This window comes from Hippoglossus stenolepis, chromosome 13, assembly GCF_022539355.2.
Source record: "Hippoglossus stenolepis isolate QCI-W04-F060 chromosome 13, HSTE1.2, whole genome shotgun sequence".
NCBI lineage: Eukaryota > Metazoa > Chordata > Actinopteri > Pleuronectiformes > Pleuronectidae > Hippoglossus > Hippoglossus stenolepis.
The window spans coordinates 16722196-16747164 of NC_061495.1; the positions used below are offsets into that span (position 1 = coordinate 16722196).

Consider the following 24969-nt stretch of genomic DNA (forward strand, 5'->3'; position numbering starts at 1 on the left):
AGTCATCAGATGTTTTTGTATACATTCGTTACCTGAAAAGTTTGTGAGAGCATCTTTGCTGCTGTTAGTCTCGGCGATGGCGCGTCTGAACTGCTCAAGAATGTTGTTGAGCTCAGACGAGCGCTGCAGCGTCCTGTGCTCTGCCACACGAAGGCGCTCTTTCAGGGCATGGAACTCCCGCTGATATGCTGTCAGCTTTTCTGAAAGAGGAATAAAAGGAAAGTGGGGTGCATTAGCAGGTGAAGTTAGGTTACAAAGTGCTCAACTTCACAATGATCTTTTTGCATCCTATCCAAAAACTAATCACTTTGTGCCTGGACCACGGCCTTAATATCCCTAATGTTGGATCAAATTTGCTTCATTTTGCACCTTAAAAGGCCGATTCATGGTTCTGCGTCAAAGCTACCTCATAGGTACGCACGTAGCCTACGCATGGGGCCTACGCCGTTGTGAGCATTCGTAGTTGTGCGTTGGTGTGTGTGCGTCGCTCTGCAATTACACCACAGAAATGCTAGTGGGCGCGGAGCCAAAACGCTAGTGACCATAGAGTTTCTATGCTACTGTGTTGAGTTTCTCTGGCTTCTCAGGTTACTTCAGAACAATGGCAAGCGTTATCATGTTGGAGTTGAAGCAGATAGGTGTATAAGAGCAATTACTTTTCTGAAAGAACTGCAAAGAATAAAAGAAGGACGTCGGAGGAGATTGTCTGTATGACCATTAAACCGAGTGAGGCTAAGCAGGAGATTCCGGAAATACTGCCAGAAATGCGATGCTACCAAGCGGACCAATCATAGCTCTTGCGGTCTGCGTCGCCTCGATGCGTGGTTACATTTCTGGGGAGGCACACATTAGGGTACGTTGTAGGGTTCTGCTACGTCAGAGTTACAGCATAAAGACAAGTAAAGACAAGCTGCAAAGGAAACAGAGAGAGGAACTTTTTCAATCTCCCCAGACAGGATTTCCGAGATTTTACACAAAAACGTTTGAGGTTGAGAAGCTCTTCTGAGCGGTTGGTGTATGAGTTTCAAAGTAGAGGCTGGTAAATTCTTTGAAAAGGAGAGTAGCTGTGGTTTGTTGGAGGGCCAACATCAGATGTTCTACATAAGCTATAAACGCCACACTGAGTCAATCTTGCTCTTTATCTCATTTGCTGAGGTTTTTACGCTACATTCTCTTTGCGTCGGTTTTCTCTATATTTTAAATTAATGTCCCCTCCCTGACTGTTTTGGTGCTTTGTGACAGCTTTTGAAAAGTGCTGTTTGAATAAAGTTTATTGACAGTACTATTTTTGGAGATGATGAGACATGAAGATGATAGTGAATTAAAGCCACGGAAATATGAGGCATTGATTAATGTCTTCGATCTTTCTCACAACAACCTTCTTTGGTCAAATTGACAAAACACCAACGCCAAGCACAACCATCTACAAACCAATCAATGTCAAGCAAAGGTTGACTAAGCCCTTGTAGGTGATGACAACAGGACAGACATATGTCATACAAAATTATTTTGTGTGCTTCCTAGTCTGCAATGTGAAAACAAAACTAACCGGATCAACTGTAGACCCTGTAACAAAGACATGAACTTTGGTTCAGGTGTGAAAATGCCCACAGTATATTCTCAGTGCAGATAGGATTTTGTGCATGAGGTGAAAGGGAGACTACAAAGAACACAGGTGTGTGTGTGTGTGTGATCTTTGTAGGACCAGTTTGAGACTACAACCTACAGAATGAGGACATTTTGGGCGGTCCTCACTTTGTAACTCTTTGGGGGTTAAGACTTGGTTTTAGGGTTAGGGTTAGAATTAGGTTAGGTTAAGGGTGAGGGTTAGGCATTTAGTTTATTATGCCAATGAGTGTCCTCACTAAGATAGCTGTACAAACATGTCTGTGAGAGAGAGCGAGAGCGTTAGGTGGGGTTGTGGGTTTGGCCAGTGTCTGATCTTCCACTTCTGGTAGATTTATTGTGCCGTTAACGATAACAAATCCCAGACTCCCCTTTATCTTCCCCTTCTATCACTTCCTCTGACTGAGTTTATTGTCCATCCACCCTGCCCCTGCTCCCCTTTTTCACAGAACCATGTTGTTCTTCATGAATGCTGATCCCTGAGACACACAGACAGATGCTGTCATTTGGTTCAAACCTTGAGAACAGGGCAACTTAAACCAAAACTTTCATCTTCATAACAGTCACTTTGATTGTTGGGACTCCAGTCCTGTTGAGATGAAACCAAGCCTGTAATCCTACTGTGTAAAAGAAACTAGAGACACAGAGCACCAGAGAAGAGAAACAGGAAGTAGATAAGGTTTCTGGTTAGCTCAGTTTGTAACGTGCATATACATTAGGTTATGAAACTTACATGTCACATTGCGTGACACATTTTCTTCCAGGGAAGTGCCACTCCCATGACCTGAGCACTGTGTAAAATCTCATGTGTGTTGGTCAGTGTATCCATACGTCTCTTGGCATTTAAAGGTAAATGTCACTTTACTCTCTGTCACAATTTGTCATTACTGCTCAAAACAATAGAACCATGACTTCACATAAATGCTCAATTTCCAGACAGGTTGAATGGTGAATTTACTCTGCTGGTGTACAAGCTACTCGACTGCATGGTTGCACGAATGCATTAAACAATTAGACCTACCTGAGGTCTGGCGTTCATCCATTCAATGTCATTATTCTTCTCTGCTCTCGAGAACCATGAGTAATGGGGGAAGGGCTAAGTGGTTATCCTCTTCCTCTGGGCTTGAAAACATCTCCTCTCCTTCCATCCGCATCCACTCGCTTTTTTTTTTGTATTTTTTTTTACATAGTCTTATTCTTCCCTTCTTATTTTATATAATTTTTAATATTTTTAGTGTCCTATATGTGTATAACTTTCTGTCCTATCTGCACTTCCATTCTGGCATGTGCCTTTCTCTGCTTGTCCCCTGGTTTCCATACACTCATTGCCTCCCACTCTCCTGTGATATTTTGCCTTGACGTGCCATCCTTGATTCCTCATCTCATTTAATTTGATTTAGTAATGGAGGTACATGGGAGGACTGAGGAGTTGAATATATATTGGACATTCAACAAATATCTCACACTCGCTTATGCTGCTTTCAGACATGCACTGAAGTCTGCACATTTTCCTAAAATTTTCGTGAGGAGCTGTTTGTGAAAACAAAAATGGCTGAGCCAGTTGCTCCTGACATTCTTTTTTTTTTTGTGCCAGCCCCCTAGTAAAATGTCCAGAGAATGCCCGAGTGAGCCAATGTGAGAATGGTGAGAACTCCGAAAATTCACAGCGAACAAGTGTTGATGTTTGCAATACGCGACTGCTGTGAGCTTGAAGAATACAAATATCTTAGGATGAAAAAGTGGTGTTATATATGCAAAAGACGATGACAAAATTGAAAAGACAACGAGATTTAAGAGCTTTTGGTGATGAGAACTAAGGGCGGTGATGATGTGCTGTATAAACACTCTCAGGGAAATACACAAGTCATGTCCTGCCTCCTGCATATTCTTCAAAACTTCTCACCCAACTGGTCCAAAAAGTTTCCTTATGTGGTATCAGCACAGTTTTGGGTACGTTGTGCGTGAGAAAAATATTTGTGACTTCTCCTTTGACTTTTTAGTTTGGTGCATGTCCCATTCATTGACATGAAGCAGGCAGCCATAGATGGCAATCAAGACACTTTGGCTTCACTTATGACAAGCAGTTATATGTTGTCAATCTTTATATACAGTCTACGTATTTGTTCTGTCATTGTGCTTATTCACTTTGACCTCAGTCGTATCACGTAAATATCTGAAGACTCGATCTGGGGCTGACAGAAACCTGGCTTGGACATGTACTTCTCCAAACTCTCACACAGTTTAAGAGAGGACAAGATTAATATTAGTGCTGAGAAATACTTAAAGGAAGTTAAACCCTGAACTCAACAGTGTTAAGATTTTTATCAGTCAATCCATCAGCTCATCAAAAGCCCTCACTGTGATCATGTCCTTGACCTCACTCTAGTTCGCTGATGCAGGACGCTGACTGTGGCTTCATGAGTGCTGATGAGGGGCTTGTGCAGTTTATGTTCGCATGAGTGAGAAAACAACACAACAGAATATGAAGATGTGCTTTTTGGAAGAAAGTTCTACTTTTACTCCCATTCCCTGGTCGACATTATTTGAAAAACATCCACTTTCTAGGTGGAAGCACAAATCAAATTAAATCAATTACTATTCTGCTCATCAGGGTACAAAGCCTGACATGAACTTTCAGGCTTTTCAGAATAGCTATGAGGTTTGTCATGTGACCTTCCAACCACAAGCCTTGCATTTGTGAAGCTGGTAAATGTGACTATAATCCATCATATTCAGTTTTCTTGAACATTTGGATTTTACAATTTTTCTTTGAAAACAGCAAAAGGCATTTTCTATTTATATGACAAACTATTTTGGCCCACGTTAACTTAAAATTCCAGTCTAGTCTTAAATGCTCCTTATTTAAACTGGGAATCAAGAATAAGTTATCAAGTTAAATTTTATAAATTTCAATCTCTCCATAATGTCTACATTACAATGCAGTCAATGTATCTCAAAAGCACATCTGCCATTATTACCTCAACTAAGGTGATGTCTTCGTCCGTGTTAGTTGTTTTTGGAGGTTTATCAGTTTACAAGATTATGCAAAATCTACAGGGTGGATTACCATGAAACTTGGTGGAAGGATGTGGTAGGGGTCAGGAAAGAACCCATTACATTTTTGTGAGGAATCCAGGTTAAGTATTTTTCTCACTTTCTTAAACATTGCGAGATATGGCGTTTTTTCCAATTTCTTCAACAGATTCAACAGTCCTTAGACTTGTTTGAGTTCCTGAAAAGATGCATCATCATTTAGCCTTTTCTAGTGGACAGATTTCACTTTCCAGACCTAGAAAGAAGATGCACATGCATGCAAAACATGTCCATATTATGTATTATGCATGTATGAAGCCCTCAAGCAGTGCACCTGCTACATTCATGGTTCCACACTGCAGCTGCTGTGTGCAACACAACGCATTTAACCAGGCTGTTATCTCTTAAGTAGGACAGATGGTGCAACACATGAACTTGACATTAATAGGACAAAACCCAGAAATGGATATAGCACCATTGTGTTTTGGCAGTGGTGGTGGGGGATTCAAAAGTTCACATAGGACATTAGGTCCATCAGTCACGTTAAAATTAAACACTGCAAGTTACCGTGGTCAACAACACTGTGCTGTTACACTCCATATCCACTGGAAAGAAAAGATCAATCACGTTTACAAAAGTTAAACATTTCTGGTTCAACAGTAGGCATAACCACTTTTGAAAACAAAAGAAAGCATAACACATGTAAATAATACTGCACACACACACTTAGTAGTAGTAGTATTGATTTTTATGTTTTTTTCCAGAAAGAGCAGAGCAAGTCGATCCAAGAGTAGGCTAGTGATACTCCCTGAACAGTTTTCTGTAGTTTGCAAAAAGAGAAAATGTACACCTTCATCCTATTCTGTCCTTTTTTCTCTTTGCAACAGACCCCAACCCTTTCTCTTCACCTTTCAAATAGTTGCAGTTTAACTGTATCAAAAACATCCAGACTCACATTTGCACCCTTGGCAGGTTTCCAACCCTGTTTCTTAATTTAGCTTCATCACTATGGGTGCATTGTTTTTCTCCTGCCTTCCACCTACTCTTCTTCCTATACTGTGACTGTAAGTCCTGAAAAGCTCCTGCAACCTGCTGTCTGACACCAATCAGCTGAAGGCATGGCCCCACTCTGCCCACTTCCACTCCTCTGGCTTCACTTGGCTACTGAAAGGCTTTGATCAGCCAGAACTATCACTCTTTGTTTTGAATTCTCCACTTTGAGGAATGTCACCATCAATTGTTTAAGATATCCAATGGGGTCTGAAGCTCTGGGTCCATCTCTCTCTCTTCTCTCCCCTCTTTGCCATCCACCTCTCCTCTCTTCCCCATTTTTCTCAGCTCACCCCAACCGGTCAAGGCAGATGTCCACCCACACTGAGTGTTGTTCTGTTTCCTTCCAGTTAATCCACAGACGTGACGGTTTATAACACAGAAACATCTGGGAAAGCTTTGTTGGAAACTGTTTGGAAAGAGGCAGGTGCTTTGAAAAAATACATGTCAGGTGATTGGATGAAGCTGACAAGGTTCTGTCTATCAAGGTCGCTGATGCCAGTTGTGAGAGTAGTAAAAAAACATTTTCATCGATGAAAGCCTTCAGTACCATTCTTTGCTCTTCTTTTGAAGAACAAACACTCTCTGCTTCTGATATAGCTGATGCTATAGCAGCCCCTATGCTATCCTCTTTAAGAGCCACCATTGTTAACAAATAGTCACTTCCTGCTGTTGGTACGCTTAAGGCACATCCATAACTGCTAGTTATTCCTCCTTCATAAGACGCTGATTGGTCCAAACCAGTGTGGTTGGGCCACAAGTGAATAGACAGGAGCCTAGCAAGATGGATTATCACTTGTGAAACATCCAGCTGCCCCATAAGGTTACTTGGCACTGGTTTCAGCATAAAATGAATTAATCAATCTGCCTTTAAACTAAATTCTAAAGCCCACACATCTACATTGCCCAAAAGATTCACATGATGAAAACGTCATCCCCCCATATCAGCAAGGGTTTGTGTCTGCCAAAGTATTCACAAATTCCTGTCAATAATATCTGGCCCTGAATTTGTAAACTGTCACAATGCTTATAAGTATGCATGTCCAATTTTGCAGAGACAAACTAATGGGTACAGAGATGTCCCAGTATATTCAGGGAGCGTATGCCACAGATTAATCAACAGGGAACAATTAGAGCCAAACAATCACCATCTCTCCTCCCTGACACTGAGGAGGAATTGTGAGCTGTCTGGGAATTTTGTCCAGAAGTAAAGAGGCAACAATTGCATATGAGTGAATAGATGACTGAATGGATCGATGAATGAATGAATGAATGAATGAATGCTGCCATGGGATTAAGGAAGTGCACAGAAGCATGAGAAAGGGAACAACGATGATTGTTAACTCGTTAACAGATGAGAATGCCTGTTCCTGTTTGGCACAGCAAGGGCTGTCTGGGATAAAGGGGTGTGTGTGTGTGTGTGTCAGCACTCTTGTCCTTTCTCTCATATCATACAGCCTACCTCGGGCTGTTCTCATCCTCGGTTCTTCAGATTTGTTCTTTCTACTCACTTCTTCTTTCCAAACCACTTAGGATTTGTCTGGCAGACTGCCCTACCTCGCAACACACACACACACACACACACACACACACACACACACACACACACACACACACACACACACACACACACACACACACACACACACACACACACACACACACACACACACACACACACACACACACACACACAATATATATGGCCTACCAGCAACTGTCTGTCTGCTTATTTATCCCCTTCACTGAAATCACTTTTGCTATTTTTGGTCCTTTGTGTTGGAAATTATGTCATCATGGAAGAAAACCACAGCCTTAAACACAGCGGAAGGGAGATGCATGGGTTCAAGGAAGGCAATGAGGAAGCCACATTTGCAAAAGGGGAAGAGCGGGATTTTTTTGTGCTCTGTAAATGTTAACTCTTACCCCTCTTCCACAAGTGCAAGCCAGTGCTTGATCTAGAACCAGTTATTTGTATTTCAACAGCCATAGAACTGCCTCTCTGCCACAAAAAAATGGTTTGACTCTGGCACCAACACTTCGCTGGTCTAGAACAAAGAACCACTTATGTTGGGCGCTGGGGACTGGATTATCAACCAAAAAGACTGACAAGACCAACCAGGCAAAATATTATGGCTTGTGTCCTGAATAGTCTGCAAAGAAGATTAAATATTTTCAAGTATCAATGCCAAAGCAAAGCAGCAATTGGCCTGTGGAGGTGACAATCTTTGCAAAGGCAGCAGCAACACTTGACAAAGACGCTGTCGTTCCCTATTGTGTGACTGAAGTCAGTGCTAGTGTTGCTGGGAAATCAGAGACATATAGAATTGAATTGCATTGTCTTCCCAGGTTGACATCTTTGGAATCTTTTAAATGTGTGGCACCAGATATTTGTATTCTTTTTGTTTGGTTTTTTCAGTTTTGCATCCATCGCATGTTTTAAATGTGTGTCTGTGTCTGATAAATGCTTTGTGCAAGTGGCTTGTGTTGTTGTGATTGTTCTCAAGTCTCTCTTGGAAATTTTGATCACGGTGAGATTTCCTGAACTAACTAAATATGCCTGAGGAGGAAAGACAACAGCATTAAAGATGGATAATAAGTTTTGAAATAAACTTACGGTGGCATAAAGTGGTGACGCTGATGTGGTATGTGGTATTTTATTTTCCTCACATAAGGTTCTCAATAAACAAAGGAACTAATGCATGTTTGTGTGCTTGTATAAATGCTGCCAAAAAAGTTCCCATTTTTACTTTTTATTGTTCGTTCCCCCAAAGGGACGAGATCAACTTTCTGTTCAAGAATCAGTGTTTCACTCACAGGAAGATAAATTAAACAGGCTATCACCTCTTGTGCATACTTTTGGGGGTAAAAGTAAACTCCTGTGTGATTAATGCACCATTTCCACACTTATTTACTTTATATTAACCTATTTATTTAGACCGACTATTTTAAGATGCGTATCATCTGTTTTGAGTCTTTTTAGTTTTTAGCACCCGTTGAGAAGCAAACTCTGGTCATTGGCGACTCGGTCCTGAGAAACGTGAGGTTAGCGACACCAGCGACCATAGTCAATTGCATTCCAGGGGCCAGAGCCGGCGACATCGAATCTAAACTGAAGCTGCTGGCTAAAACTAAACGTAAATACAAGATCGTAATTCACGTCGGCAGCAACGACTCCCGGCTTCGCATGTTGGAGGTCACTAAAGTTAATGTTGAGTCGGTGTGTGCTTTTACCGATGTCGGACACAGTAATTTTCTCTCGCCTCTCCCAACACAACAGGTGATGACATGTTTAGCCGCATGTTGTCTAACCACTGGCTGTCGAGGTGGTGTCCTGTAAATGGTGTGGGCTTTGTAGATAATTGGCAAACTTTTTGGAGGAAACCTGGTCTTGTTAGGAGAGACAGCGTTCATCCCACTTGGGATGGGGCATCTCTCTTATCTAGGAATATTACCCAGTCTATTAAATGACAACCCAGAGTTGGGACCAGGAAGCAGAGGTGCAGTGCTACACACTTCTCTGCGCTCCCTCTGGATCAGTCACACAACCACAACCCCATAGAGACTGTGTCTGTCCCCCGTCCCATTACATTATTTAAATCAAACAATAACAGAGGGAGAATTCCACAAAAAAATCTAATACACATTAACACAACCTCTGCAACAACTCAGGAAACAAAGACTTTTAAATGTGGTCTTTTAAACATAAGATCATTATCATCAAAGGCTATTTTAGTTAATGAACTAGTCTCAGATCAAAAAATAGATTTATTGTCCCTCACTGAGACGTGGCTGCATCCTGATGAATATGTCAGTCTAAATGAATCTACTCCCCCCAGTCATGTAAATTCACACGTTCCCAGAGAATTTGGTCGAGGTGGTGGAGTTGCTGCTATTTTTAACTCCAGTCTATCAATTAATCCTAAACCTAAACTAAGCTACAACTCATTTGAATGTCTTGTTCTTAGTCTTCCACACCAATCCAAGAAACACCAACAGCCAATCATATTTGCTGTAGTTTACCGTGCTCCTGGGGCTTATACTGAATTTTTAACGGAATTCCCTGAGTTTTTATCAAACCTAGTCCTAAAGACCGATAAAATTATTATTGTTGGTGACTTTAATATTCATGTTGACAATAATAAAGATAGTCTTAGCGTAGCATTTATTTCGATATTAGACTCAATTGGTTTCAGTCAGTGTGTATACCAACCTACTCATTGTTGTAACCACACACTTGACCTTATATTATCATACGGTGTCAAAATTGAACATCTAATAGTACTTCCACGCAATCCAATTCTATCAGACCATAATTTAATAACCTTCGATTTTTCACTATCAGAATATATGCCACTAATAATAAACTCATTTTCTAGATGTTTACCTGATAGTGCTGTAGCTAAATTTAAGGAAATAATTCCGATTACATTTAAACCCGTATTATCCGTCGATATAAACAACAAATTCATTAAAAACCCTAGCTCCACTGAGATTGACCATCTCATCGATAGCTCTGTAAACTCATTACGATTAACATTAGACTCAATAGCGCCTCTAAAAAAGAAACATAGAAAACATAGTAAATTAGCTCCGTGGTATAATTCCAAGACACATGAGTTAAAACAAGTATCAAGAAAACTAGAAAGGAAGTGGCACTCCAGAAACCGTGTTGAATATCTCCTAGACTGGAAGAATAGTGTTAAAGCATATAAGAAGGCCCTCCACAAAGCAAGAGCTGCCTACTACTCCAAATTAATAGAAGAGAATAAAAACAACCCCAGGTTTCTCTTCAGCACTGTAGCCAGGCTGACAGAGAGTCACACCTCCACCGAACCCAGTATTCCTCGATCCCTAAATAGCAATATCTTTATGAATTTCTTTAATGATAAAATTCTAACTATTAGAAATCAAATCTCCTGCCCTCAATTGGCACTAATACCCTACCAAGAACAGAAATCTCAGAAACGGCTGAGAATCCTACTGATTATTTAGACAGCTTCTCTCTGATCACCCTTGATCAGCTGACCAAAATAATCTCATGTTCTAAACCAACAACTTGTATCTTAGATCCCATTCCTACAAAATTACTTAAAGAAATTCTGCCCCTAATTGATAGTTCGTTACTGAACACAATCAATCTGTCATTATCATCAGGATATGTACCACAGTCTTTTAAAATAGCTGTAATCAAACCCCTTCTCAAAAAACCCACCCTAGACCCAGAGGTTTTAGCCAATTACAGACCAATATCTAACCTCCCCTTCCTGTCTAAGATCCTAGAAAAAGTTGTAGCCAATCAGCTGTGTGAGTTTCTCCAGGAAAATAATATATATGAAGACTTTCAGTCGGGGTTTAGAGCTAATCATAGTACAGAGACAGCCTTGGCAAAAGTCACTAATGACCTTCTAATAGCTTCAGATCAGGGGTTGGTGTCTGTCCTCGTTCTGTTAGATCTTAGTGCAGCATTCGACACAATTGACCATAACATTTTATTACAGAGACTAGAACAGTTAATTAGCATTAAAGGAACCGCCCTAAACTGGTTTAAATCCTATTTTTCTGATCACTCCCAATTCGTGCAAATTAATGATGAGTCATCTGTGCGCACCAAAGTTAACCATGGTGTTCCACAGGGCTCTGTGCTTGGCCCAATTTTATTCTCATTATATATGCTTCCACTCGGAAACATTATCAGGACACACTCGGTAAATTTCCACTGCTATGCGGATGACACCCAGTTATACTTGTCAATAAAACCTGAACAAAGTAATCAAATAACTAAACTCCAAGCATGTCTCAAGGACATAAAAACCTGGATGACCCGCAATTTCCTCTTATTAAACTCAGATAAAACAGAGGTTCTAATACTTGGCCCTAAACACCTTAGAGATACATTATCTAATGATATAGCTGCGCTAGACGACATTGCCCTTGCTTCCAATGAAACAGTCAGGAACTTGGGAGTGATCTTCGATCCTGATTTATCCTTTAATTCACACTTAAAACAAATTTCTAGGACCGCCTTTTTCCACTTGCGTAATATCTCCAAAATCAGACATGTCCTTTCTCAAAAAGATGCAGAAAAACTAGTCCACGCCTTTGTTACATCCAGACTGGATTATTGTAATTCATTATTATCAGGCTCCAGCAGTAAGTCGTTAAAGACTCTGCAGCTTGTCCAAAATGCCGCAGCACGTGTCCTGACAAGAACCAAGAATAGAGACCACATTTCTCCAGTATTAGCTTCGCTACACTGGCTTCCGGTTAAATCTAGAATAGAATTTAAAATTCTCCTCCTCACCTTCAAGGCCCTTAATAATATGGCACCATTACACCTTAAAGAGCTGTTAGTACCTTATCAACCCACTAGAGCACTGCGCTCCCAGAATTCAGGCTTACTTGTCGTCCCTAAAGTCTCTAAAAGTAGAGTAGGAGCCAGAGCTTTCAGCTATCAAGGACCTCTCCTGTGGAATCATCTCCCACTTTCAATTCGGGAGGCAGACACCATCTGTACGTTTAAGAGTAGGCTTAAAACCTTCCTTTTTGATAAAGCTTATAGTTAGAGCTGGTACAGGCTTGTCTTAGACCTGCTCTTAGTTATGCTGCTATAGGTCTAGAAGGTCGGGGGACACATGACACACGGAGCTTCTCTTTCCAGCTTCTCCTTCCTCTTCTCAATCGTTAGCACATCAAACTAATTCATATCCCATCAATACATCTTACTGACTTGACTTCTTCCCCGGAGTCCCTTTGCCTTATCGTCCGCAGATCCAGGGCCGCAGCTGTGGCCACATCATGGATTAGGATCTGTGGATCGCGTATCAGAGATCGTAATGGTGGATCCAGTATGGCGGATTCTGTATCGTGCTGGCTGATCGTGACAATAAAGGCGGATCCTTTATCGTGTTGGCATCTGATAATGGTGGTGGACCACGACCGAGGTGGCAGCTGATGATGGATCCTAATGGCGGCAGTGGACAATGACTGTGGACTATAGTGGCATCCGATCTTGATGGTGGATCATGATCTTGCTGGCTGCTGACCATAGACTATGATTGCAGCAGAACTGCTTGATACATAGTATTTCTCCTCAGATACTTGACCATGAATGACATTAATCCACCAATTCACTGACCTTCAGTTATGCTTCAAAATGTTTACCCTTATCAATGCTGCTAAAACCTTTATCTTGATGATGTTCTCCTTTACACTTGACATCTATTGCACTTCTGTCCGTCCTGGGAGAGGGATCCCTCACATGTGGCTCTCTCTGAGGTTTCTACGTTCTTTTTACCCTGTTAAAAGGTTTTTTTAGTAGTTTTTCCTTACTCTTGTTGAGGGTTAAGGGCAGAGGATGTCACACCATGTTAAAGCCCTATGAGACAAATTGTGATTTGTGAATATGGGCTATACAAATAAAATTTGATTGATTGATTGATTGTTTCTCCTGTTGCGATGAAAGGTGATAGTGAAATTATACCCTCTGGTAACCAACTAATCAGTTCCTATTGTGAACCACGCACTTTTTCCACTTACTCTACAATCATTAATATCATAAATACAAACACAGAACTTCATCAAGAGGCAATGCTCTGTTAAGGCTAAGTGTATTGATAACATATTCCAAAAATATTGCTACATCAATGTTTTGTCCCATTCTAAACTAAAGCCCCAGCGTTATTATTGATATTTTGTTAGCATTGTTGGGGTCTACTTGAGTCACAACGAGGGAGATACCAGAGAGCAGCCTCGTGCTGGGGATAGGGCAGACTCTGACAGAGAAGTACACACTCTGGAGAGTCATTCAACATTGAGTGTTTAGACAGCTGACTGGCACAGCTCTCATTCACAGCAGTCAAGTGACTGGGGACAAGACAGACTGTCGAAAGCAATGAGTTGAAAAAAAATAAAAATAACTTTGCTCAGGATTACCTCTCTACCCCATGAAAACATAAAGGCAATGGTGTCCTAACAGAGTCATGAGTCTTAAAGGGATAGTTCACCCTAAAGCGAGTTCTCACTGATCTTGTCTTGCGATATTCGCAACTCGTCGCTTATGTCGTCATGTGCCCCTTGGGCGAGAGCATAGAGGCAAGAGCTTGTGTTGTGTGTGTGCGCGCGCGCTTGAACGCGGCTCCAGGCTGAGGATAACAGTGGATATTTAGGCTAAAAACATTGTATAAATTACACCGTTTGGAGTTCGATTTGAATGTCGGGGCTTACGGACACTTGGATGACACCACAGAAGCAGTATGGAGGCATTTTATATTTTTTTATGTTTGAAGAAGTGGTCCCCAGTTACTTCAATTGTACTGGATTTGGCTGCAATGCTGTTTACCGCAGGATCTTCAAAAGAATTGTGGACTCAAACACTTCACCCACCCCTCCATCGGCATAGTGGTGAGTAGATAATGAGGGAATTTTTAATTTTTGGGGTGAACTGTTCCTTAAATGCAAATTAATTTCCCTTGTACAAATACTCAAACTGGAATTTGTTTCTTTTCCAGGATGTCTCAATGCCGGAGGCCAAGTAAACACCAAACACCCACACTAGGCAGCATCAAGAGGAGAAGCCATCTACAACTGCAGGGAGACACTTTAGAGGATGTAAAAGAGCCTCATATGTCATAAAAAAGAAGAAAAGTGCATAAAAACATCTCAAGTTAAGACAAGAAACAACACAAGCCAGAGGCAGGGAGCCAGAGAGCTGGTGCAGTACACGCTGAAGTACATGAATAAAACTTGTAATGTTTTGATGCAGGTAAAGCCCCACAGATGAAGGCAATACACCGATTAGAGTTTTATTTACACTGAGAATAATGCATGAAAATACATGCTGAGGATTTAACTGATACTGTAATAAATATTCAGCTGAAGGCAAATTGAAGAAAGATTCTTCGAAAGCATTTGCAAAAAATGATAGGGGACAGAACAGATTTTAGTTTAGTATTATCTCACAGTATCTCTTTTGTCCCCCCCCCCTTACCCCATCAAGGATAAGAAATACAAAATAAAACAATCCAGTGATGTGCAGAAAGACTGACAACTATCTGAGTCACATAAATTAATGCAACCCAGAGTTTGTGGCACAAATCAATACTCCAGCTTTATATAAGACGAGGAGAGCTCTTCGTTACAGCTCACACCTGGTTTGCCCCAAGAAAATAAATATTTGTCACATTCTGTGAACTGAAGTCAACCTTCGATTGAACAAATAGGCTTTCGGTTTTCAATAATATGTTGCCCAATGCACTGCAGCTTTATAAAAAAAACTAAAGTAAATATACAAACGATAAACAGATAAAAAGATTATTTAAAATACAAAGCAACATTATAGAGCAATGCTGCAAATAAGAGTAACACACATTAAGAAGCATAGTGACCATTACTTCCACACAAAATACATGCATCGAAGAAACTTGTTGCATAACAGTAACTAGAAGGGCATTCCTCAACCAAGGCTAATGCCATATCTGTGATAGAGAGTTAAAAAAAAATCCTGGGCCACCCTCTTAATTAAATCCGCTCCAAATGTTAGTCATACTGCATCTTTCCACCAAGTTTCAAGAAAACTGGTTCAGTAGTTCTTGTGTAATCCTGCTTACAGACAAACAGTATTGTGAACATAACCTCCTTGGGGTTAATCACGAGCAAATACAAAAAACATTGCAACACTAGCACAACACAAAAAATTTGTGGTAAACATGAGAATTAGACAAATACCACTTGTCAATTTGTTCAAAACGTTTGATTTTTGGAGATATTTGGCTACTAATGTTAGCCGTTTTACTAACAAGGAAACCTCTGCTGCTGGCTATCGTATTTGCATCATCTCTTTATTCCGTGCATATGTGGTCATACTGGAAAACTTGGAAAGGATATCAGATTCCTCCCTTGCTTGTGTTCTACGTATATTTGTTTTGAGTTTCCTCATGTTGCACTGCGTTTGTTTTAAAAGGCCTTTTTAGACATTTAGCCTTTCAGAAATTTAAACATATCAAAGCAGGAACAGCACCAGGGTAAATAATACTATTAATGATGGCTGAATTCGGTTTTTGTCAAGGTTTCAGGGTTCTTGTTTTGTGCATGACGGCCCACTGTCACACAAAGAAGCCATCTCTAACTGTGATAGCATCACCTGTGGTTTTCCTGTTACGACATGTCAAAATGTGTACTGTAAATATGGTATATAGATTATCCTTTAAAGTTCAAGTCAAAAAGGAAAAAATGTCTTCACATTTTGATATACTGTCAAATGCAAACACTATGCATTTCACTTCCCTATTTCACATTTCAGTGCCTCAAAAGTTGTACATTTGAACATATACTAATCGACTGTAAAGAGAACTGTGAAGTGCAAATAAATGGATGCTTTGTTTCCAGCTTATAGAAAACTACTAGCTAATAAAATGCTGTGGAGATCCCTTTTCTGACTACAGGTGTACCGGATTGTATCAACGGGTGCACAGTCAGAGCAGAGGGCATTTTCTCTTGACCTTTGCTTATCAAACAGTGGACCAGCCTATGTTTGCTTCTTGCTCTAGTTGTGGCACTCAGTGGACTCTATATAGAGGAACACACTTCCCGAGCTGATAAACTCAAAAATAAATCATGACATGAAAAAGCCAAGGCTTGGATTTTGTTGAAAAGTTGCAATTATTTACACTTCACTGATAAGAAGTCACCAAGGCCCATTATAACCCCCCCACACCACAAAGAGACTGAGTTAAGCATGGCATGTGAGCATGAGGGCCATTGATACAATGGAAACACTTGTGTAATGAGCCTGAGGCCAGATGTTTGACAGGACATGTAAAAATATGATATAATTTCATATTTCTACAAGTAGGCAAATGGCATTAAATAGTATTGTTTTTATAAGTCTTGTAAACTGGGCTTTAAACTGACAGGGACAAACAAAATTGTCCGCAACTGATTGAGGTTAATGAGGTGAGATGAGGACTGACTATAGTTCTGCCGTCATAAATTAGGGGGGGGCAGTAAAACCTTAAATAAAACTATACATCCAGTTGCATTGTTTTATATAACTGAATATTTATTTGACCTATTTGGGCCTAGTTATTTTAGCTGTAATGTGGTTAATATTATAACTGTATTTTGATTGGCATTTTAAGGTTGCAAAGTTATGTTTTTTTCACTTTACTTTGTTTATTCATTTGATTTGGGCAGTGCTCCTTCTTCTGTTGTCCCTACCCAGTTTTACAAGGCAACCGGAAATAAAATACAATTACTTATCTTATGTAATCACAACTGTATATTAATAATCTATTCATGTGCATTGTACGTAACATCCAAAGTAACTGTACAAGGACAAACACCCGATACAAACAAGCAGATAACCCACATCAAAATAGTTTACATTATTTTTATATTCCTCACACTTACGTATTGCCTTTTTGACTCTTGCTGCTGTAATACTGCAGATTATCTTATTTTTAAAATGTATTTATTGTTTTGTTGTTCTTTTTGATCAATTTTTTTCTCCATTCTGTCTCTGTACTTTAATTCCATATCATAAACGAGGATCAACCGTCAATGATTTTCGAGCACAAATAAAAGGTTGTAAATAAAGATCAGAGAGGCCAAATATTACAACATGTCATTCTTTGCAGCACTACTATGTGAGGAATGCAACATTAGCCAGTGATCTGATCAACACAACACGGATGGGTGATCGGTGACACCTGCTGTCCTGCGACATGCTGCTGATGTTGGACCCACGTCAAGCTTCATGTGTGTTAACCAGACCTTCATCTAACCCCATAACTGTGTGTGTGTGTGTGTGTGTGCGTGTGCGTGTGTGACCGTGACCCTCACCCTCCACGTACCTTTGCCATTCTGCCACGCTGTGTACCAGGACAGGCTGAGGAAAGACGTGAAGAAAATAATCGCAGTGGCCACAGTTCCATTTCTGAGCCTCATCTCATTTCAGCGATGCCTCTCCTCGGCTGAGTGTCGGGGACCCCCGGAGCTGCTGCTGCCGTCGCCTCCCTCCCTCCCTACCTCCAACCTCTCACCGCCCGGAGGATGTTGACACGGCGGTGGGCTCGGACATATGGGGGCGTCAAACGGTTTTTGAATAAAAAAATTTAAAAAAGCTCCAGGCAGCAGGAGTGTGAGCACGGAGGGAAGAGGGGAGGTGCTCGGCTGTACCCTGGGTGTCGGTGCGTCTGCTCCGGTCGTTGTTCGGAGGGCAGTAACGGGCTCCTCCCGTGCCGTCCTCCAGCGATCAGTCACGAGTCAACCGCTTTCCGTGACAACTCGGTTTGCATGGTGGGTTGAGGCAGAACAAGCTAGCTGCCCACATAACCCATCGTGGGTCTGTTTTTTCTCACAGCCAGTCGTTAGCTACAAGTTCCGCGGAGGAAGCATTTCGAGTGTGTGACGGCTGGTCCTCTGGGATAGGCTGTTCCGGCTCTGACGGCGTCCCGCTGGCTACGCCTCAAATCACGCCGACTCCGCTTCGACTGGCAACAGATGGATAAAAATAAATAAAAGCAGCGTGTTTGCTAACTAGCTCAACCTCGTGTTATTCTCCTCCACATATACTCGCTAACTTCCAGCGGGCATGCTAGTGGCTCGACCCGCCGACTGACTGCGACACAGCCCGTGTGAGCTAGTTAGCCCCGGCGCTAGCGTGAAGTTGAGACCCCGTAGTCCGTCCGTCAACCTTTCCGTTACCAAAACAAAAGCAGCCGTGTGGAGGAAGCGGGGGAGTGTCTTCGCTGGTCCCCGAAGGATGTTTCTACATGTCGACCTCTTCCGCTTCAGTCGACACGCGTCCCAACCCGAGTTAGTACCAAGAAACTGCGTTAAAACGTCCACATTTACGTTTTCACTAAATTAACTGAATAGCAGCTTTCACCTTCCAGTAGCTGTGAGCAGGGTTTCCGGTAAGAACTTTCAAAATAAAACAGTTACATCTGGATTAGCTGCACAGAACCAGGCCCCAAAAACTGCAAATGTAGTTTTACATCATTTAACGCGTGTCTATATCTGTCAGACACTTGCACCAGTGAGGTACAATACCAGCTACAACAGGAATCTCCACAAGAATATAGATATAGAATATAGAGTGGCAAGCTAAAAAAAAAAAAGTATGGATCATCCAATCCTCCAAAGCAAAAACCTGGATTTAAACTGTTTATATTTGCACATATCGTTAGTGGCATATATATATATATATATATATATATATATATATATATGTGTGTGTGTGTATATTTCTATGGAACTAATTTGTGTGTGTATTTCTATGGAACTAATTTGTTGTTTCAAGAGAAGATAAGAGGAGATAAGAGAAGCTTTATTGGTCCTGTGCAGGGGAAATAAACTTTTTACGGCAGCAGATAGTGGAGGTGGAGAAGACGTGGAAGTATGAATAGTATGAATGGTGAAATGGTATGATAAAAATACACATAATATGAATATGTACATAATATACACCTTTCACAAAAGGCCAAAAACATTTGTAGAGAAGCTTATTTGAGTTGCACAGAATGATTGTACAAGGATGTATATTGTAATTGTGCATTATGTAGAGGAGATATTGAAATAAACATATACATGCATATATGTATATATTGCTTTTTATCGGTACATAGGCAGGTGTGGTTTACAATACATATGTTTAAAATTGTAAGTGTTATATATGGTGTGTTCACCATAAGAGGCATACATATGGGATAATATAATTGGAACGTGTTTTATCAAATTGCTTGATTTTCTTTCTTTGTTTCAAGTAACAGAGAAAACCTGAGGGTAGACTTTTTTACCTTGAACTGCTCTTATTATAAACACACCTGACAAATATTTTTTAAATAACTGATTGACTGTTCAGTGTATGACAGAAAATAGATGCCCATCATTATTCCCTGAAGCCCAAGTTAACATATTAAAAGCTGCTTATTTTATCTTATCATATACATGCTGAGAAAAACTGGCCCATGGTTGAAACCTGTCTTCTTCTTTTCCTCTGCCCTGGAGCTGCAGCCGCTCCTCATTCAACAAGTAGAAAGCACGTCATCTAGTGGCCTTATCTTCAGCTGCATTCACCTAGATGTTATCTGTATGCACCATCATGGGTAACCATCTATCCAACTACTCCATTAGAATAATTAGATTAGCCTTCTTAAACCAAGAAACATCTTCAAATTCAATGATAAGATTTATTGAGTTTAAAGGTGAGTAGTAGAGGTCACTTCTGATAACGAATGTGGAGTGGTAATGATAGTCCCAAAAAAAAGTAAATTCTTATTCTACTCACACCCAATTACGTTTGTGTTGCAAAGCACTCTCTTTGAATCAGACAACTCTGATGATTCATACAAGCAGCTGTGTGGGAACAGTATCATCCAGCTAAATAAGGGTCCGTGGTTCAGTCATGACCTTGAAAACAGCAGCTGACAAAACTTAACTCAGCGTCCATTTAGAAACAGCTCTTGAGCTTTTGATCGTATCACATAAATCTCACAATCCCATGAAGTGTCTCTAAAGTGCTAAAAAAAATGACATTTGCTCATTTTAAATTCCATCTATTAATTAGGATAATGTGATGTGATTTTAAGCCAACAACTGCTGCTAAATCGACCTTGAGAAGAGATTTAGTCAAGCTATTAATAACCAATTCATCTAATAGTTGCCCTAGTTATTTCCATGTACTATATCACCCACACAACTTCTTCAACCAACTTAATCCTTTGACAATACATTTCCCTGTAAAGCTTTAAAACTACGTGAACACAATACATCAATGTTTTCTTTAAAAAATAAACAAATATGCACAAAAATTGTGTGGTCACAATTTATTTCTTGAACAGCACATATAGTTTGATGCAAACCCATACAATAGTAGTCATTCATTGTTTAAAAATAATTTATTAATGAAACAGGCATGGTTATAGTAGCAGTGAGGACCGTGACCTTGAAGTTTAATAAGCTCACTGATTTAAAATACATTCACACAGGAACCTGATGAACTGATTTTGTCCGACAATCTGAGTTGAGGGGCAAGAAAGAAAAAGTAGCTTTGAAGAAGATTCACTCTCAGAAGTTAAAATAGCAACAGTGAATTAAAAAAAAAGGTTTAAAATAATCTGTGAACATTGTTGTGTCCTTTATTTAAGTGACATGTGTGGTGCAGTCAGCTGACTGATCTGTTTCTGTAGGCTGACATGATGCAGAGGGAGGGATATTCTCAGAAGGGTGTTGCTTTAAAGTAGTCCTCGATTGGAATGAGTGAAACGCCCCCGACCCAGTCCTGCAGCCACACCTGGATCAACTCCAGCTTCATGAAGAACCACTTGTGTCCCACTGGCCACTTTGCCATCGCAGGATGTCTATAATAAAACCAACAGCATTACATGATCACACTGCACAATGCTCATGTGCCAATTATATATAGCTGCTTTTAGACATGCACCGAACTCCAAACATTTTCCTGAAATTTTCCAGAGGGGCTGTATGAGAGAATGCAAATGTCCAAGTCAGTTGCTCTGGACATTTTCCAAAAGTTTTCGTTTACCTCCCCTTGTAAAATGCCAGAAAAATATCTGAGTGAGCCCACATGGCAATACAGCAGGAAACCATCTAGATAATTCAGAGTGAGCAAGTAGATATGTTGATTTCTAACATGTGACGAAAGCAAAACTGAAAAAAAACACAAAGAATACAAATATCTCAGGATGAAAAAGCGGTGCCGTACACATTGAAGACTTTGACGAAGATGTCAACTCAGACAGACAATGAGACTTGTTGTTGAGAATGTATCTGAACCACACAATCTCCTGCTACATTCTTCATATGTGAAAGGTAAACTCTGGAAAATGCCATGAAAATTGGGACTTTGCCATTTATGTCTGAAAATGGCTTCTGTTTTTATATTACCTGGAGAACATTGCCTCCTTTGCAAACGCGAGCTCCTCTGGCACCACATCCACCATCTTGCCTGTCAGTGTGAGTCGAGCACATCTTGGATCCTCTGGGTCATACACCATTTGCCTTTAGGTATAAAAGACCAAGTTACCATTATAACACCCCCCACACACATACACAGTGTTTTCCACTCATAATTCAATGAAGGACAAGACCAACCAGGGAAAGTGTGAAACTGTCCTGGGGCCCCACAAGCCTTAGACTAAAGCACAATCGTGAGGCTGTGTGTGAAGATGAAAAGTATTTTAAGTTAGTGTGTTTTGTGCTCCATTACACATTCGGCAAATCATTTGTGTATTATCATTACCACACAACAAAGCTTGGACCAAATGATTATTTCAGCAAAGAAAAACTAAACATGCTTCATGCAGTGTGGGAAGAGCTGGTGGATATTTTCATGAGCTCAGTGGAGCACATTAAATGTCGAGGTTTACCTGCAGAACTCCCCCTCTGCCTCTGAGAAGGTGAGAGAAGCATACGGGTTACTTTTCAGGTCTAACACAGTGTTGTCCATCGGAGTCATGTAGAAGTAGATAACTCCAGTGCTGTTGTCCGCTGGTCCATCGCTGACTGAGAAGATGTTCCCAAAGGGGAGACCTTTAATCTGTGCAAAACAAAACAGGATGTTAACAAAACATATTTTTACAGAGCAAAGTCGGCAATGAAGTTGTTGAGATGATCCCTGTAGTGTTTCTATGGTAATAACAAAACAGAAGCAGGGAGTATGCAGGGATTCTTTGCTGAAGTAAAATTAGAAATACTACAATGTAAAAACCCATTGCTAAAAGTAAAAGTCCTGCCTTCCAGATTTTATTTCAGCAAAAGTATCACCAGCAAAATGCTCTTAATATAGCAAATGTAAAAAGTACTCATTTTGCACAAAGTAACAAATCATATTCACAAGATATTAATGTGTGCACACAAGTCATATTATGAGCATACATGTTAGAACTTATATTACTATATGACCCCCAGAGGACCTCTATATAATCATTATCACCATTATTATTGCAGTACAGTACAGTACAGATTACATCATGCCTCAGAGGGGGGGGGGCCTCTGTGTGTGTACTGGTACTTATATAATTGTGAGGACCATATTGAGCATAACCTCACTTTTTCAAAGGCCTGTTTGAGGGTTAAGACTTGGTTTTAAGGATCGGGTTAGAATTGGGTTAGGGTTAGTGATGGTTCAGGTTAGGGTAAGGGGTTAGGGAAGGTATTATGCCAATGAGTGTCCTCACTAAGAGAGAAGTACGAGTGTGTGTGTGCGCGTGTTTGTGTGTTTGTGTATACCTTGTCCTGTGTAGAGATGGTGGACAGATGTCCCCAGTCACTGTAGTGCGCTATGTATCGGGCGGTCCGGGCGGTCTCCTGGTGCGGGGGCGGCGGAGGAGCAGCGCTGCTGGCGGAACTCTTCACCTTCTCCAGCCGGTATGAAAACAAGCGGGAGGACAGCTGCGCCACGTCGTCCCCCTCGGGCTTCACCAGCTCCCCGGGGCTCTCAACGCCGTCTCCGAGGACGTTGGAGGTCGGGTACGCCTGCTTCCACAGCCCCGCGCCGTCCACCAGCAGCGCCGGGGCCACCTCCTCCGACAGGTCCGCGTCCTCCACCACATCGGTGGAGGAGACGACCCAGGACACGGAGCTCCTCAGGGTGTAGCTCTGACCCGGACTCAGCACGGTGCCGAGGAGCGCCAGGAGAAAGTAACGGGCCATCGCAGTCATAGCATTGAGCTCGGGGGGCAATGGCCGCGCTCACCCGCTCACGGTCATGTTTACAAAACTCACGTGGACGCGCTTCCGCAACACGAGGACATATCAAGATACAGAGGCTGCCTACACTGACCCCTACCGGCCAACCAGGGAAATGCATCATAACAACATAAACAAAAGGAAATCAGGTTTAACATTGACAGCACATGTAAAGCATTATAAGTGCACATATAGAATATATTATATTAAACAGAAATTACACAATGTGGAATTTACATAATGTTCATGACAATAAAATATGTATCTATGAAATAATATATATATAGAAAGAGAGAGAGAGAGAAGATATAGTAGATAAAGAAACAAGTAGTGACATTTATATTATTTTTTCTTTATTGAAAAATCATATACAAAGAAATCAGGTATAACATTGTCAGCACATGTGAAGCAGAGTAAGTGTGCAAATGGAATGTAAACATGCCAAAAATATATTCAATATTAATAAAAAATGAAGTAAGCAGTAAAAGGTTTGCACTCAGCATGCAAATCTTACTCAAGGCCCAACAGTCCCCTCATGTAGCCACATTTGAACTCACTGCATCTGGGTTTTTATATAGATTACTCAAAAACCATCCTCAATGATGGGACTGCAGCAAGGCACAGAGTGAAAATATGGCCTGCAGGTGAAGCTGTACACCAAATTAGTGTGCAAATGGATTTCCTATTATATATTTGTTCATAACTGCGTAATGTATCACACACGGACAAGCTGGGACAACAGTTATTAACAAAACAGAGATTCTTGTCATTGGTTATCAGCAGGTGGGGAAACACACTGCCATCTACTGGCTCTCTGTTTGAGCATTTCAGTCCTGTTGCAAGGAATCATGGCGTCTGGTTTGACAGCAATTTAAGTTTTGAGCAGCACAAGCTTGTACAATCAGTTTTTTATCGATTTAGAAATGTATCAAAAATCTGTTTTTAATGTTCAAATACAAAGAGACCATTTTAATTGCCTTTGTCTCATCCCTACTGGATTATTGCTTCTGCCATCTTTACTTCAGTGAATCAGAAATCTATCGAGTGAATACATACAGACCGTTGCTGCCAGGCTTTTTACCAGAACTAAGAGGCGTGATCACACCAGCCCTGTTTTATAATCTTTACACTTTATATACTTGCAGACTGTCTAAGAATAGATTTTGAGATTTTACTGATAATTTCCGAGGCTCTGCACGGCCTCTGTCCAAGCTTTATCTGACCTTTTTGTATGCACTAGCATGTAATATGCAAACCTCAGGCAGAGGTCTTTTGTCTATTTTATATTGCTGATGCCTTATCTGTTTTATTATGCTGCCTATGAAAAGTACTTTGTAATGTGGATTTTGAAAAGTATACTATAACCAAATTATTATTATTATCATCAGATGTTATTCCACTCACTGACATTGTCCAAACCCTTGTTACTGCCTCATCTCAACCAGTTATGAGGTCATTTCTGATGTTATTAAAGCAGTATATAATGTGCATATTGTACTGGGTTACTGTGACTTTGCCATTGTACACAAAGGGACTCCACAAGTGATA

The 24969-nt window shown here is 40.8% G+C and overlaps 2 protein-coding genes across 2 annotated transcripts in view; both read right to left on the reverse strand.

Annotated features, from left to right (window-relative positions):
- The window catches only part of mgat4a (alpha-1,3-mannosyl-glycoprotein 4-beta-N-acetylglucosaminyltransferase A), a 34982-nt gene extending 16381 nt beyond the window's left edge, over nt 1-18601 (reverse strand). The window contains exons 1-2 of the mRNA XM_035174159.1: nt 17562-18601; nt 33-200 (exon numbers count right to left, since the gene is read on the reverse strand). Coding sequence (XP_035030050.1) covers nt 33-200; nt 17562-17655 — 262 coding nt within the window. The 5' untranslated portion in view covers nt 17656-18601. The remainder of the gene's footprint in view (nt 1-32; nt 201-17561) is intronic.
- A 1921-nt stretch (nt 18602-20522) lies between these two features.
- On the reverse strand, nt 20523-23470 carry creg2 (cellular repressor of E1A-stimulated genes 2). The gene is made up of 4 exons (XM_035175355.2): nt 22963-23470; nt 22101-22270; nt 21619-21732; nt 20523-21071 (listed from the first exon to the last, which is right to left on the reverse strand). Exons 1-4 carry the CDS (start codon nt 23392-23394, stop codon nt 20930-20932), a joined length of 858 nt encoding a protein of 285 aa, XP_035031246.1. The 5' UTR covers nt 23395-23470; the 3' UTR covers nt 20523-20929.
- Between the last annotated feature and the right edge of the window lie 1499 nt (nt 23471-24969).

Coding starts and splice junctions, on each gene's coding strand:
- creg2 (XM_035175355.2), bottom strand. CDS start 23,394: ATGACTGCGATGGCCCGTTACTTTCTCCTGGCGCTCCTCGGCACCGTG. Junction 22,271..22,962: donor CCATCTCTACACAGGACAAG/GTATACACAAAC, acceptor TGTTTTGCACAG/ATTAAAGGTCTCCCCTTTGG. Junction 21,733..22,100: donor GCAGAGGGGGAGTTCTGCAG/GTAAACCTCGAC, acceptor TTATACCTAAAG/GCAAATGGTGTATGACCCAG.